General features: G+C 43.7%; 1 protein-coding gene across 1 annotated transcript in view; it reads right to left on the reverse strand.

The window, feature by feature from the left end:
• fbxl18 (F-box and leucine rich repeat protein 18) overlaps nucleotides 1–16,943 on the reverse strand; it is a 44,219-nt gene that overhangs the window by 12,677 nt on the left and 14,599 nt on the right. Inside the window, exons 2-3 of the mRNA XM_033041101.1 lie at nucleotides 13,565–15,120; nucleotides 7,611–7,829 (exon numbers count right to left, since the gene is read on the reverse strand). Coding sequence (XP_032896992.1) covers nucleotides 7,611–7,829; nucleotides 13,565–15,120 — 1,775 coding nt within the window. The remainder of the gene's footprint in view (nucleotides 1–7,610; nucleotides 7,830–13,564; nucleotides 15,121–16,943) is intronic.

Raw genomic sequence — 16,943 nt, forward strand, 5'->3', positions numbered from 1 at the left:
TGATGCCTTGTTTTAACATTTCTTAATTTGATAGTAATTTATGCATTTGATTGCCAATTTAACAGATTGCATATTGGTCAGTCGATTTATTGATGCGTTACTTACATAGAAGATCAAACCTCATCCTTTCATATTTATCAGTGTTATCAACTAGTTTGCATGGTTCGTGTTAAGACCTTATTTTGCAATTGCAGAGTGGAAGGCAAGAGTTAATTGGTTTCTCCAGTACAAAATATTTTAATATTCACTAGCAGTTTGAACTAGAGCAAGTATTTCAGCAAATTTGAGATAATGGTCAGCGTCAGAGTGAAAAATGTTATTACCAGGCACCAACAGCGAGAAGAAAAACCAGTTCACTCCCGTCACTGGATTAGCCTTCAATAGAGCTTCTAGGATGGGCAAAGATAGACAAAGTGCTGGAGTAACTCAGTGGGTCAGGGAGCATCTCTGGAGAAAAAGGATGGGTGACATTTCGGGTCAGAACACTTCATTGGTTTAGTTTAACAATACAGCGCGGAAACAGGCCCTTCAGCCCGCCGAGTCCATGCCAACCAGCAATCACCCATACACTCGTTCTATCCTACACACTAGGGAGAATTTACAGGAGCCAATTAACCTATAAAAACCTGCACGGCTTTGGAATATGGAAGGTAAGCGGAGCAGCTGGAGAAAACCCACAGGGAGAATGTACAAACTCCGTACAAACAGCACCCGTAGTCAAGATCGAACCCAGGTGTCTGTCGCTGTGAAGCAGCAATTCCACCGCCACGACACAATGTTAGGCTGTTTGTTTGTCCTGTCACAGATAGGTGAGGGGAACCATCTATGCCTGAGATGGGCATAAAACATTCCATGGTTCTGTCGTGAAGATCAGGGGAATTTTCCCTTTGGTTTCTAGGCCAATAATTATTTGTCCACCGGCACCAAAATACCTAGTATTTGATTTCATCACCTGTGTGTGTGAGCTTTCTGGGGAGAACGGGCTCAGGAGCAGTCAGAAGCTGTTAAAGGCATGTTGTGAATTCTGTTACAGGATGGTTCTTTCTGTGGCTCAGTGGGTAGATGAACAGTGAGCTGCACAAACCAAAATAATCCCATTTAACAATGTTTAGTTCGTCTTCCATTTGCTGGTGATGGCAAAACAAAGCTACCCAACTTCTCGAACGTTGTTCCAGCGAGTCCTGTGGACCCAATTGCAGCAGCTTCCATTTTTTAACAACCAACCCAAATTCTAACACAAGATCCTTTTCCTTGGTGCGTAAGCTTTCATTTGCTACTTTGGGATTCAGAGGAACGCAGGTTGAAACCCAAGCTAAATGAAGAGGAATATTGAAACATATTTAGGGTGGCAGAGTGGTGCAGCTGATAAGAGCTGGCACTGTAACGTCACCTATCCATGCCCTCCACAGCGGCTGCCTGACCCGCTGAGTTACTCCAGCACTTTGCGAGTTTTCTTTTTGTAAGCCAGCATCTACAGTTCCCCGAGCCCCCGTCAGACATTAAACATTATCGTGCCCGATTTGTTTAGGCCAAAAATATTGTAAATGAGAAGAATTAAGCACACGATGCTGCCCACAAACTAATGACGACATCGCCCCACTTGCCGAGTAAACAAATGCTCTGTGCATTGGTAAATTCAGTCTAGCTTGGCAGTTCGTACGCGAGTTGCTGGTGCTGCTCCTGCCTGCAGAACAAAGGCGGCCTTAGTGCCTCGCTGACTCGCATCTTGCTGCTGAGATTGTAGTTGACAGATACAGCTAGCTGGGTGTAGAAATCTGGGCTTCAATGAGGCGTAATGCATGGCTAATGACTGAGGCACACATCTGTGCTTCTCCCATGCGTCAGGACACACTGGATTTGTGTTATAATTTCTCAGTCAGGCTAAAACATTCTGGGGTTCACAATGCTGTGCTTTTATATGCATAGATTTGCCAAGGAAAGTGCTTGCCTACTGAACTTTAAAACGTTTAGAATCCTTAACAAAAGCTGATGTGCCCATGTACATTGCTGTAATGTAAAATATACACTCCAGTTATCAATCCATAGCAAAGAATTGCTTCACAATGAAAGCAATATTCTAGTTGACTATGGACGATATTTCAAGAATTTGGGCATGTTTTAAACATGGTACAAAGTGTGGTACAAAGAATGCAAAAATGAACAAGACTATGATCAATCTAGTTGCAATATTAATTCGTGTCAATCCAGAAGGCAGAAACGTTCTTCTCTTCCCTAATCTTTCTTCTGGAGGCTGCAACTTAAACACGGTTAGTATTCCAACTACATTAATGGCCTCTACTCATCTCGATAGGGCATTCTTTAGCCATTATCAGGGCGGCACGGTGGCGCAGCAGTACAGTTGCTGCCTTCCAGTGCCAGAGACCCGGGTTCGATCCTGACTACGGGTGCTTATCTGTACGTAGTTTGTACATTCTCCCCGTGACCGCGTGGGTTTTCTCAGATCTTCGGTTTCCTCCCATTCCAAAGACGTACAGGTTTGTAGGTTAATCTGCTTGGTATAACTGTAAATTGTCGCTAGTGTGTGAAGGAAAGCGTAAGTCTGCGGGGATTGCTGGTCGGTGTGGACTCAGTGGGCCAAAGGGCCTGTTTCCGTGCTGTATCTCTAAACGAAACATCAGAGCGCATAGATTTTGTCGTATGCTCCCTACTAACTATATAACTATTTGAACAGTATCACAGAGGAGTGATCAGATATACTTCTACCATCACCCACTACCACATGAGTCTCAACTGATCCACAGTCACCACTGCTACTTTCCACACCACCAATTTATCAGCCAACTCAAAACAGGGCAATAATCGCAAACAACATGACAAAGTATAACCCTTGAACAAATGAAGAGAAATTTCATTTTAAATTCAGCTTCAGAGCTTGGAGACTTAGTGTAGTCTAGTTAAGTTTAGAGATACAGCACGGAAACAGGTCCTTCAGCCCACCGAGTCTGCACCGACAAGCAATCCGCACACTTTAACACAATTCTACACATTTGGGACAATTTACATTAATAGCAAGCAGAGTGTGGGCAGAAACCGGAGCTTCCCGGAGAAAACCCATGCAGGTTACATGGAGAATGTACCCGTAGTCAGGATCGAACCCGGCTCTCTGGCGCTGTAAGGCAGCAACTCTACCGCTGTGCCACCGTGTCGGTGGTGGGGGTGAGAGAAGTGTAGCTGAGTTAAATTGGGGGTGATCAGTGTAGACGCAGACACTGATGCTGGAGTCACATGCGAGTGCAGATGCTGGAATCTCAAGCAAAACAAAATGCTGGAGGAACTCAGTGGGTCAGGCAACATCTGTGGAGGGAATGGACAGGCGACATTTCGGCTCGGGAACGTTCTTCAGACGGATTCTGTTTGTTTGCAAAGTTGCTGTCGTGGATCAACGTGCAGATAAATATAACACAACCAATGAGGCAAAAGACCGATCTATTGTAAACATCAATGTTGACTGCATGGGCAAAGGAAGAGAAACCATTTCAGCTGATTCTCTGGATTGATAAAAATGGAACAAAGCAAGTACGATCCCATTAAGCAAGATTCTGAGAGGCATTGGAGAATAATCACCAGGGCAAGAGAGCAAAAAGATTCAAAGTAGTTTAGAAACAAGGAATAATTAAATACATACATATATATCGGACAGTCATTGGTGACTCAATAAGAGGCCATTTTGTTATTGTGAACAGGAGAGAAAATATTGACTGAAAGGATTTACACATCCAGTGAATACGTGGCACTGGGAGAAGATAAACTAAAAAAAAAAAAGTAATGCTGGAGGTACTGCATCTTGCTTTAGTCAACAGTTTAGTAACCGCCAACACCAATAAGGTCAACAACAGCAGTTGGTGAATCCTCAAACCCGTTACATGCAGTTGGCCAAATTGTTTACTGGCCGGTGTCTGCTGAGTAGTCAGACAAATGTTATCGAGTTGGTTTCTATCTCTGATGACCTAATGGACTCGGTCTTGCCCAGCCTATCCAAACCGAGTGCAGACCAAAGTACAGCAAAGATGTACCAGTGACGTTCCAACCTGCCGGCAGTGTTCCAGTTCCTCCCCCTTAAATAAGCACAAGTATCTTTTGCATTGAACCATTGTGACTGCATCACATGGTCAAAATACGTCATGCTGATCAGTCTGTAAATGGATATTAAATTTTTTTTTTTTTTTTAATGCAGAAAATACTAGAAACATGCTGGCTGGTAGCATCTGTAGAAAGAGATATAGAATTAAAGTTTTATGTCCAATGCCCTTCATTAGAAATGGGAAAGCGAGGAAATAGAAGACACAAAGTGCTGGAGTAACTCAGCAGGTCAGGCAGCATCTCTGCAGAACATGGAGAGGTGATGTTTCGGGTTGGGAACCTTCTTTAGACCCGAAACATCACCTGTCCATGTTCTCCAGAGATGCTGCCTGACCTGCTGAGTTGCCCTGGCACTTCGCGTCTTCTTTTGTAAACCAGCATCTGCAGTTCCTTGTTTCTACAAGAGAATAAATAGTTTGTTTCAAAATATATTGAAGGTGGGGGAACAGATGGTTTTGGACCTGGTTGGCAAATCAATGGATAGAAAAAGCTTTTGTCGAGGGTGTGTGTGGAAGACAGAGACTAGATTCATAATTTCTGAATTGAATTTTTCCAAGGAAGCTGCATATCAACTTTTAATTCTTATCCATTTTCTGGATTAACCCTTTCTATTTTCCGCCAAAGCAGAAGCTCTCATATAATTAGATGTCATGCTTAATGTACTGAGCCAACCATCATATTAAAATTATCTGCCAGACCTACGCAGCATGACTGATAACCCATCTTGTGGATGCACCAATAAATGTAGCAAGCCTGCCTGACTAGCTTTGCATACTCCCACCAAATGATCTGTGAAATTACAGGAAATAAACCATGTATCATGAAGTTATTGCAAATTAGAATCACAAGGGGCTGGCGGGGAACTTGTTCAAGAATGCAAAGATTCTTCCCGATGCTCACCATTAACTAATAAGATCAATGGAACACACAAAATAAAGTCTAATGCTCTTTACTGTGTGAAGTATTACCCCCATCTAAAATTCTATTACCCTTAGAAGCCAGCAGTGAGTTCATCTTGCCCTGGCACGAGGACTCCACAAATAGAACCACTGCAAAGCATCACATTTATTAGGTGGCTGTCAAATAGCAAATCCAGTCACTGTATTAGGTGTGAACTGTGATACATTTCCACGCAACGTGTACCAAGAACACTGCTGGATTGAAAGCGAGCACAGAGACACATTTTTGTTTCATGCTCCTTGTGTCATTAACTACACTGCAGTGAAATTATAGCGTGCAGAGGCTGAGGGTGGGGGGTGAATACAAAACCTACAATATGAGAACTTTGAGAAAATAGAAAGGTAAGTGCTTCAAGCAACCTTTTCAGAAAGCGCCATAACTGAATCAGCGGCTGATTCTGCAAAAGCAACGTACATTAAAATCTAAATACATCCGCCAAAACAGATTCTTATTCCAATGAAATTATAGAGCTTATGCTTCGTAAGGAGGAAAATCTACTCAATTCCGGCCTTTCAGGAGGATATAAAAGAGTGCAATTCAATGCATATTCCCTGCGCCTTTTGCCATTGCTGTTAATTTCCTCCCAACACTACTCTGAATGCAGTCTTTCAATATTTCACTATTCTGTGATCTAAAGCCATTCATTTCGTCTTTCCCTCCCATTTCTCCTTCCAGAGTGCAGTTACCTCAAATGCACATACATCACACACAGGAATGTAGATTACAGATAACATTTTCAGGAAATCCAGAGGGATTAAGTACCTCTATCCATTATGAAAAGGATAATGTACACATGAATCATTTATGAGTCCACATCGACCGTATAAATCAAACAATCCACTAATAACTTTGCAGCGCTGCTGCTCTTTTATTCACACGGTACGTGCTTGGGCGATTCAGTACAAGAATGAGACAGTAAAGGGCAAAAAAAAAACTCCGGAGCTATTTGCAACCGTTCTGCTGAAACATCACTTAGAGGATGTGTTCAATGTGTCACAACGCTGCAGTTAAACACAATACTTTAGGCCCATTCATATTTTGTTAGAATTCAGCTTGTAGAACGGGCTTGGTGACAGCCTCGAATGGAAGTTGGAACGGCAACTCCAGCCCAAATACCTCTGGCAACATTGCCCCCTACTGTCAAAGTAAGAGAGATATCCAAAAAATAATAAAATCAGGCAGCATCTCTGGAGAACATGGATAGGTGATGTTTTGGGTCAGGACCCTTCTACAGAGAATCAAATACTAGAGAGCAGAGCTTTATGGTGAGAGGCCAAGTTTAAAGGAGATGTGCATGACAATTTTTGTTTTACACAGAGAGTGGTGGGAGCCTGGAACGTGTTGCCTGGGGTGGATGTGGAGGTAGATATAATAGTGGCATTTAAGAGATCTTTGGATAGGCAAATGGACATGCTGGGAAAGGAGGGATATGGATTATAGCTATGATACCAACTACTACCATCGCAATTACTATGGCAATGATTAAGAAACATTTAGACAGGTTTATAGGGATATGGGCCAAACACATGCCGGTGGGATTAGTGTAGATGGGACATGTTGATCGGTGTGGGCAAGTTGGGCTGAAGGGCATGTTTCCACACTGTATGACTATGAGTCTATACATGGAAATGAATGCTGACAGACAATGACCCTTCTCTGCCTGCACGTAATCTGCATGCAGGCAGATAAGAATTGGTCTTGCCATCGTGTACAGAACAGACATTGTGGGCCAAAGGGCCTGTTCTCGTGCTGTTCTACGTTCCAAAAGCTGAAAACCAGAGCGGTAGACTGTCACCATATGGCAAATGTTATAAAAGGTGCCGGTTATGAATTTTCAAATAATTGTTTGTTCGTTCCTTCAGAAAGCATCTCAAAACTCACAAAAAATGTATTGATGTGATACAAGGATAAACTGTTGCTGAATCAACTGCAGAAGATAGACACAAAACGCTGAAGGGCCTCAGCAGGTCAGGCAGCATCTCTGGAGGAAAGGAATAGGTGACATTTCAGGTCGGGATTCCTCTTCAGACCATCTCAACCGGAAAGGTCACCTATTTATTTTCTCCATAGATGCTGCCTGACCCGCTGAGGTACTTCAGCATATTGTGCCTATCATCAGTGTAAACAAGCATCTGCAGTTCCTTCCTACACATGGGGAATCAATACAATTTGTTTAGCGTTCGTTGGTGATATTAACCCATGGGCATTGTTATACAGGGCATCAAGTATTTTGCTCCATTGCTCACTTGCATATGGACTCACTTGCATATGCGAGCTGTTCTGTACATTCAGTAATAACAGGGACGGTGTTCGTGTACAGGGAGATAGTCTTGCTGATCAGTACGCAAAAATAAGTTTTCCTTTGTATCTTGGTACACGTGACAATAAAGAAACCATTGAACCATTTCTTGATTCGAAGGATTAGGAGGCAGAGATCAGCCAGGATTGAATGGTGGACTCGATGGGCTGAATGACCTAATTCTACTCCTATAACTTGTGAACCATTGGTAACTCGCTGCTTATGAATACAAGCCACTTTGTTCACTTACCCTCGAATCAGCGCCTGTTGGAGTTTTTTGCAAGCCACGAGGGTTTCTCCCGTGAACATGTGGCACATGATAACGTCTGAGCACTTGGTCATGAACGAGAGGACTGCGCTGTGCTGGAAAGTTCCGTGACGAGACACTATGCACAACCGTCTCAGAGATGAGCAGTGACCCAACGCCTGGAAGAACTGCGCACATGCCGCCAGGTACGGCTGTTCCAATCTACAGGAGAAATAAAAAGCAGATAGTGAAGACTAAATCTCACAAATGTAGATGCAGCCTTATAAAGTCCTATACACTTGTGCTTATGTATAATAATACTTTTTACTGAACTGTATGCAAACATTTAATTTCACTCTACCTTGGTACACATGACAATAAAATACCTTTGAATTGTCAGCAATAAAAAAAAAATCACGCCAGACCTACCCCAACACAAAAAATTTAAAACTTGAAATATTCGGTTAATTGTAATAAAATAAATAAAGATATGCATTTTTTCACAGGATTTATGTGGAACCTCTGTTGCTATCTACCTGGGCTTTCCCTAGACCATTGATAAAGTACCAAGCTGATGAAATAAATTACATCAGGTTACAGATTAGTGATAAATCTCCATAACTCCTCTCAGGTTCCTCACACCACTCCCAGCTAAAGTTTCAAATGATATGATATATAACAGAAATTATTTAGTGCAGCACAGTGGTGCCTCTGGTAGTTCTATCGCTTCACAGCACCAGAGACCCGGGTTCAATCCTGAACTCAGGTGCTGTATGTGTGGAGTTTGCAGCTTCTCTCTGTGACCACGTGGGTTTCCTCCAGGTGCTCTGGTTTCCTCCTACATCTCGGGGACATGTGGGTTTGTAGGTTAATTGGCCACTAGTGTGTCCCGTCAAGAATAGTCTACAACTGCGCTGCATCCAATCAATCACACAACCTGATTAAACTCACTGAACACGGCAAGAAGGCCGGCACGGTGGCGCAGCGGAACAGTTGCTGCCTCACAGCGCCAGAGACCCAGGTTCGACCCTGACTACGGGTGCCGTCTGGACGGAGTTTGTACGTTCTCCCTGTGACCGCGTGGGTTTTCTCCAGGAACTCCAGTTTCCTCCCACACTCTAAAGACGTACAGGTTTGTAGGCTAATTGGCTTGGTAAAATTGTAAATTGACCCTAGTGTGTGTGTAAGATAGTGTTCGGGTGCGGGGACCGTCGGTCGGCGCGGACTCGGTATGCCGAAGCGCTTGTTTCCGTGCTGTATCTCTAAACTAACAAATAACCTTTTGAGCAAGGAGTGACCTTGCAGGTAAACCTTGCCATTGTCCCTGAGCTTCTGTCAGTCTTCAGATGATGTTTGGGGAATTCTGGAAGGTGGAGGCAACTGTGTATGCTTCAGATTTTACACACTCAGATAAGAAAACATTTAGCTGTGTGACTTTGTTTGAACGCATAGCAGTCTCACTCAACACCATAAAATGTTGGCTTTTATTGCCATAAGATTTGAGTGCAAGAATAAAGGCCTTTTTGTGCAATTAAATGGGACCCTGGTAAGGCTGCACCTGGAATATCATGACAGGTCTGGTCTCGTTACCTAATGGAAGATTACACTTATAAAATGTAAAATAGATTGTTTCCTGGGGAGGGGAAGATTGTTCTATGAAGAAGGATTACGCAGGCTGGATATAACCTCCAGAGTTTAGAAGAATAACAGCTGATGTTATTGTGAACCACACACACAAGGGCTTGTCAATTGGCCCCCGAGTAAAATTAAAGTCAATGGGAAAGAAAGGGAAAGCTTAGGATTGACTGAAATTATACCGAACATAATGGAAACCCAGAGGAAATCCTCGCGGTCAAAGGGAGATGTGTAATCTCCACACAGGCAGCACCCGCGGTCAACATCAAACTCGGCTCTCTGGGGCTGTGAGGCAACAGCTCTACCAGCTGTGCCACTGACAGAAGTGAAAGGTAGCTGGAATGTTATCTGAAATCACTGCCTGTGATACCCAGAGAACCTCAGGAAATACTACAAATGCTGAGAATAATTAAAAGTAGCATTAAAGGCGCATTAAGACTCTGAAACTGTTTAAAGCATTAAGTTGAAATGAAAACAGAAGTAAACATTTATTGTGTTCCTTCTAACCGCCAGACTGGAAATCTGCTTTCAAATGGATGATGACACTGACAATAGGCCAGATGAGCAAGGACTAGGATTGAGAGGCAGCTCCCCAACTATGCACCCCTCAGTTCCTACACCTACGACTTAATTACACATTAATTTTGTGGGACCAATTGAATGCCATCAATTTCATTTGGCTGCTATCAACATAAGGTCGAAAGTGATAGGAGTGAAATTAGGCCATTTGACCCATCGTCCACTCCACCATTCAATCATGGCTGATCTATCTCTCTCTCCTAACCCCATTTTCCTGCCTTCTCCTCATAACCCCTGACACCCGTACTAATCAAGAATCTATCTGCTTTAAACATGTGCATAATTGGATCAAATAATATATTTATCCCCCTCTCACAAGATGATAGTATTTCCAGAATTGTCTTAGGGAGGGACGACATATGGATATTGATTGAACGATACAGCATGGAAACGGGCCCATTGGTCCACGCTGAACATAAATCACCCTTTCACACTAGATCTATCTTATCCCACTTTTGCATCCAATCCCTACGCAGCAGGGGGCAATTTACGGAGGCCAAGTAACCTGCAAACCCGCAAATCTTGGGAGCACCCAGAGGAAACCCACGCGGTCGCAGAAAGAACATGCAAATTCCACACAGACACCACCAGAGGTCAGGATCGAACCTGGGTCCCTGGCGCTGTGAGGCAGCAGCTCTACCACCTGAGCCGCTGTGCCAATCCCAAAGATATGCAGACGATATTTAAATTTTCAATTCTAAAACTTAACTGAGTCACAGGGACAAGAGTATTGCAAAGACCAGGAGAGTAGAAAGTACGATGAATAAAGAATAGAGGTGGTGGTAAACGGGTAAAATAATAACAGAAAATAATAAAATAATAAATTCTTATTTTCTCCACTGAAGACAGCCACCCATTTTACATTATATAGTCATAGAGCATGGAAACTGTCCCTTCGGCCCAACGTGCCCACGCTGACCAAGATGCCCCATCTAAGCTAGTCCCAGTGCATGCGTTTGGTCCATTTCACTCCAAGCCTTTCCTATCCATGTCCTTGTCCAAGTGATTTTCAAGTCAGTGATTAAACAAATGGACAAGCAGCTGGAAATATGGGCCATGTTCAAATCCCATCAGAGCAGGTAAAGAGTGTAAGTATTTAAATAAATCTAACTTGAAAAAGCTATACTCTGTAACAATGAAACCACGGTATTGCCAAAAAAAATGATTCACCTTTAGTGACAAAGAATTGTGGGGGGGGGGGGGGGGGGGAAGAAGTGAAATGGGAAAGTAGCATGGCTGAGGAAAGACAGGAAATGGTGGAGTTGGGAAAATTATCAAAATGTGGCAAGGAGCAACGAGGGAAGGCACGATTGAAATGCAGCCAAAGCTGCGAGAGACTGCTGAAAATTAAGCCTTAGGCAGTGCGTTCTTCATGCCATAAAGGAGAGTTTGGGGAGAAAAAATAGCAACATTAAGATGACAAATAAGATGGACGTTTGCAATATATAAATAAACAAAACAAGCAGCAGCAGCAGCAGCAATAAGACTGAAGTTGCCTGGCCAGTACAAGTAACATTAGGTAGTTAATAACGACGGCAGTTAAAACCCAATGCAGTATTCCCTGTAGCCACAACTACAGTCTCATCACATAAACATTATTTAAATGTGCAGTTTTACTTATGTTAATTGGACATCAGAATGAATAAGCATTTGTTGGGACAAAAATATTACTCCTTGGGGTCCAAGAACGTGTCGCAAAATTGACCTTCACAAATGAACAATGCAGCAGTGAACAAAGCTGTTCACGAGCAAAGCCGCTGAAACGCACTGAGTGGTAACTCTCCCTGTATTATATCAGTTTTCAATCTTCGACATGAAACAAATAAAACTTGCCACAAAATAAAAGATAGACACAAAAAGCTGGAGTAACTCAGCGGGTCTGGCTTTTCTCTGGAGAAAAGGAATAGGTGACGTTTCGGGTCGAGACCCTTCTTTAGACTGAGAGTCAGGGGAAAGGGAAACTAGAGGTGTAGACGGTGATGTATAAAACAAATGAGTGAAACATATGCAAAAAAGTAACAATGATAAAGGAAACAGACCATTGTTGGCCGTGGGTTGGTGAAAGCTAGTTGCAGACAATGGAACTCACTAGGACGACAGTGAAACTAGTACAAAAATTTGCCACAAAATAAGATATGGTAGACTAGCAAGAGTCTTGAATGAGAGTGAAAGATGTACAAGGACAAAAATGGGGGACCAAACAATGAATGAAATACATGTGTCGGAAGGACATGCACATGCTGGTATAAACTGAAGACAGACAAAAAAAGCTGGAGGAACTCAGCGGGTCAGGCAGCATCTCTGGAGAAAAGGAATGGGTGACGTTTCGGAGAAGGGTCTCGAACTGAAACATCACCGATTCCCTTTCTCCTGCCTGACCTGCTGATTTACTCCAGCTTAATCAATCAAATACAGTTTGATTGTGTTATGACAGATACATAACTGTAACTGGAGCAATAAACAATAATCATACAAAAGATGGACACAAAGTGCTGAAGTAACTCAGTGAAAATGGATAGGTAATGCATCATAGCGGGACCCTTCCTCACACTTTTATTCCAATAACTAAACATATTGTTTTCTTTCAGCCTTATCTTTTCAACTGGTAATGAGAATTGCTGAGGACTGAGACGAAGTTTCTTTTGACATAACCAGAAAAGGAATTGCCTTTTTCAGATAGAGTCATAGAGTGATACAGTGTGGAAACGAGCCTTTCGGCCAACTTGCCCACACCGGCCGACAAGTCCCAGCTACATCAGTCTCACCTGCCTGCGTCTGGCCATTATCCCTCTTGTTTCAGTTTAGTTTATTGGCACAGGGAAAAGTCTAAACCTGTTCTAGCCATGTTCCTGTCTAAATGCTTCTTGATCCTTGCGATAGTCCCTGCCCCGACTACCTCCACCAGCAGCTCGTTTCCTACACCCGCCACCCTTTGTGTAAAACAAATACTCCTCAGGTTCCTATTACATCTTTCCCCCCTAATTTTAAACCTGTGCCCTCTGATTCTTGATTCCTCTTCTCTGGGCAAGAGTCTCTGCGTTTACACAATCAATTTATCTCATGATTTTGTGTACCTCTATAAAATCACTCATCATCCTCTTGCTCTCCAAATAATGGAGTCCTAGCATGCTTAACATCTCCCTATAGCTGAGGCCCTCAAGTCCTGGCAACATCCTTGGAAATCGTCTCTGCACCCTTTCCGGTTTGTTCATTCATAAAAGTGCCTGGCTTGTTTGGCATCTTATAGGTTGCAGCGGGATATTAGTTCACCAATGATCTTTTTAGGAAAAAATCAAAAATATTCAATTTTAATGTAATCACCTTCTTTCGCAGTCTTTTGTTTAAAGAAAAAGAATCAAATTCAAATTCTCCATCTATCATAATAGGATTTGAACTCAATTTCTCCAGATTATTCCAAGTCTCAGGATTACAAGCCCAGTATCATAACTACAACACAAATATAATTGTTTCTTTATCTCGGTGCTATTTGTGGGACTTTCCGTGCAAGCTGCTGCTTCACTTGTCAATGCAGCGAATGACTTCACTTAAAATCACCGGCTCCGATATTCCTTGTGGCAACCCAAGCATTTAGCAACAAGGGCTATAAAAATGTGATCTCCCGTTTTCATATGGAGGATTACAAATTGTACTACAATAAGATGTAAAATGTTGTTATATCTTATACAAAGTGCACCCTTCATTCCTGTAATATATCTCATCAAAATCAGATTACATGCGCTCACCTCAAGTCCTTCAATTGTTTGCAGTGTTTCAGCATTTCACACAGGGCAGGCATGTAGGCAACATTCCCCAGCTGACCCAGGTTTGCCAGTGACAGGGTTTGGAGCTGCTGACAATTCAAGCCGATGGCAGTCAGGCCCGACCCAGTCAGAATGCCAGGGAGCTGAGCCAGAGTCAGAAGGCGCAGGTACTGCAACTGTCCGATGAGCATCAGTTCTTCATCGCGGATGCGCTGCGCCCGCTCGCAGGGTGGCTGCATGTTCCTGATGGCGGGCTCGTTCCGAGGCACGTTCGAGGAGAAACTGGACCCAATCAGTTCGAGTTCTTCTAAAAAGGGAACGTTTTCCAGCAGAGTACCAAACACAGGCGGAGGTGGTTCCATGGGTGGCTGCTCCTGACCATCATTCGGATAGGCCGCAACTCCAATCCGGACCTTCTTCCTCAGACCCCGCCGCAAGGATTGGCTTGGTTGCTTGCCGACATTTTTGCCACTTTGCACGACACAGCACACAGGCAGCGAGAGGGAGCGTAACTTTTTCAACCTGGCTAACAGCAGGCACAAGTGTTGCCCTGTCCCCTCGGGGCTGTGGTGGTGAGCCGCTGAGAGGTTCAAGTGCTTCAGGTTGGGGCAGCAGTTTACCAGCGCCTCCACCACGTCGAAATCAATGTTATCTTTGGCCTTGCGAAAGACAGAGCAGTCTGACAGTAAGCAGTGGACGCAGCCACTGAGATTCAGGCTAACCAGCGACTGAACGTTTCTGCCGCCGTTAATGATCTGATGGCTCAGCTGGCATCCGGAGAGTATGCAGTGGCTGAAGTTTAAATAGACCGGGTTACTCAGAGTAATGGTGTGCAGAAGCGAGGAGTGCAGAAGCGATGACCCATTCAACCAGGAACGAGGGAGCTGCAATGCCTCCAGGCTGAAGTTTTTGGTCATACAGTCAAGGAAGTTCCATGTGGAGCACCCGGTGTCGACAAAAATGCCCGGGACGGAGAGGATAAAGGCACGCAGGTTCTCAGGAGTCCGGATACTCAGGACTGACAGGTAAAACCTCCCCACCTCCTGGTTTACGTAGCCTGGTGATAACCTTGCATAGAACACCTTGAGGTTTTGATAGTGGGGAATGTTGCTCTGTCCGACCATCAGCTGCCCCGAGAGCATCTCGCCATCTCGAGTCCGGTCGGGGATTTCAAAGTAAAGCAACAGCCTCTCCAACTTGGTACAGCAGGGGACGATGCCGTAGGAGGGGGTGAACAGGGTTTGCTTCAGTTCGGTGACTTTGCGGAGGGTGGTCTTGCATGCGCTGCTCAGCTGGCCCACGTCGAACCCTTGCTTGATGTCCAAGGCGAGCGAGCGGAGACTCCGGAGCACGGACAGCATCTTCGAGAGTCGCAGCGACGTCATCTGGCACCCCGTCAGGTCAAGTTTCACGATGTTCTTACACCGAGTGACCAGGTCAATGGTTGAGCCGGACAACCAATAGCAGCCGCTCAGCTTCAGCAGCTGAATGCCGCCCGCTAATTCTTTGAGTAGCAAGGTCACCTTTGCATCGCTTTCCTAGGAAGAAAGCAGAATTTAGTTTAAAACAGGAAATATTTTGAAGAGAACCTCAATTATCACAAAATAAATAAGCATATTTACAGTGAAGCCAATGTGCCTCTTGTCTCTTTCTTTACACAGATGGTGGTGGGTGCCTGGAACACACTGCCAGGATGGTGGTGGTGGAGGCAGATACGATAGTGGCATTGAAGAGGATTTAAAAAAAGGCACATGGATGTGCAGGGAAAGGGGTGATATGGATCATTTGCAGGCAGAGATTAGTTTAACCTAGAATCATATTCAGCACAGCCCTCATGGGCCGAAGGGCCTGTTCCTGTGCTGTACTGTTCGACATTCCATGGATGCCCCAAGTTGTGAATCCTACAATAAAAGCAAATATCCTCTAATTCCACTCTGGTAAAACTGCTTAGGAACTTAATACAATCTAGGAAGTTCCATGTTTCCCACCCACAGCTTACTCATCTAAATTCAAGCAGACATGCCTGTCCTGTCTAACCTTTCCTCATAAGACAACCCACTCATTGCAGTAAACCATCTCCGAATTGTATTAACAGTCAAGTCAAGTCAAGTCAATTTTATTTCTACAGCACATTTAAAAACAACTCTCGTTGACCAAAGTACTTTACATTAGTGCAGGTACTAACTTGCTCCAAACAGTGGTACATAGATCAACAGTACATACAGAAATACATACATACAGCGCTCCCTCAGAGGACCTCAAGAAAGGCTTGAGAGTAGAAATAAGTTTTAAGTCTAGACTTAAAAGAGTTGAATTTGGGGGCAGTTCTGATGGGAAGAGGGATGCTGTTCCATAGTCTAGGTCCTGCAACCGCAGAAGCGCCCCAAGTCGGCCGATCTGAGGGACCTGGAAGTGGTATGGTGGGAAAGCTGATTTTTGATGTAGGTGGGGGCGGGCCCATTAAGGGCTTTGTAAACAAAAAGAAGGATCTTGAAATTGATTTGGAACCGCACTGGGAGCCAGTGGAGAGAGGCCAGAATCGGGGTGATGTGGTCCCTTTTTCAGGTGCCCCCTTCCTTATAAATATAAACCACTATTTTACACAATACTTCAAGTGAGGTTATGTCAATGTGCACATAACTAAAGCCCAACCTCCCTACTTATATATTTAATTCCACCAGTGATAAATAATAATTCCTAATTACTGCGTATTGGCCTTTATGAATCATGGACTGGGCCACCTAGATCTCTCTGCATCTTCTCTGCAGTTATATCATATGCAACTTCTTTACTTTTCTGCACACAAGAGACAATTTCACATTTTCCCCATCCATTTGCCAGACCTTTGCCCTTTCCATCTATATATATCCTTTTGCAGCACCATTAAATCTTCTTCACAACTTACTTTTCTACCAATCTTTACGTCATTAGCGAATTTAGCAATTTTGGGGTACTTTCTTCCAAGCCATCACTATAAATTGTCAGAGGTTGAGGGCTCTCTACTGATCCCCAAGGCAATCATTGCATCTTGCCCATTAGAAAAGGCCACATTACATCACAGTCTATATCTCTCGTTTCCCTTTGCCCTGACTCTCAGAATGAAGAAGGATCTCGACCTGAAACGTCACCCATTCCTTTTCTCCAGGCTTGGTCCGACCCAGCTTTTTGTGTCTAATCTCCCATTGTACCTACTTTGTTTCCCGTTAGCCAGTCAATCTGGCCGTGCCAACATGTTACCTCATACATCGTCAGCTTTTGTTTTCCTTAATAAGATATGGCATTTCATCAAATGTCTTCTGAAAATCCAAGTACTTAATGCATCCATTAGTTGTCCTTTATCAGTTTCTCATGTGATTTCTTC

This window comes from Amblyraja radiata, chromosome 22, assembly GCF_010909765.2.
Source record: "Amblyraja radiata isolate CabotCenter1 chromosome 22, sAmbRad1.1.pri, whole genome shotgun sequence".
Taxonomy (NCBI): domain Eukaryota; kingdom Metazoa; phylum Chordata; class Chondrichthyes; order Rajiformes; family Rajidae; genus Amblyraja; species Amblyraja radiata.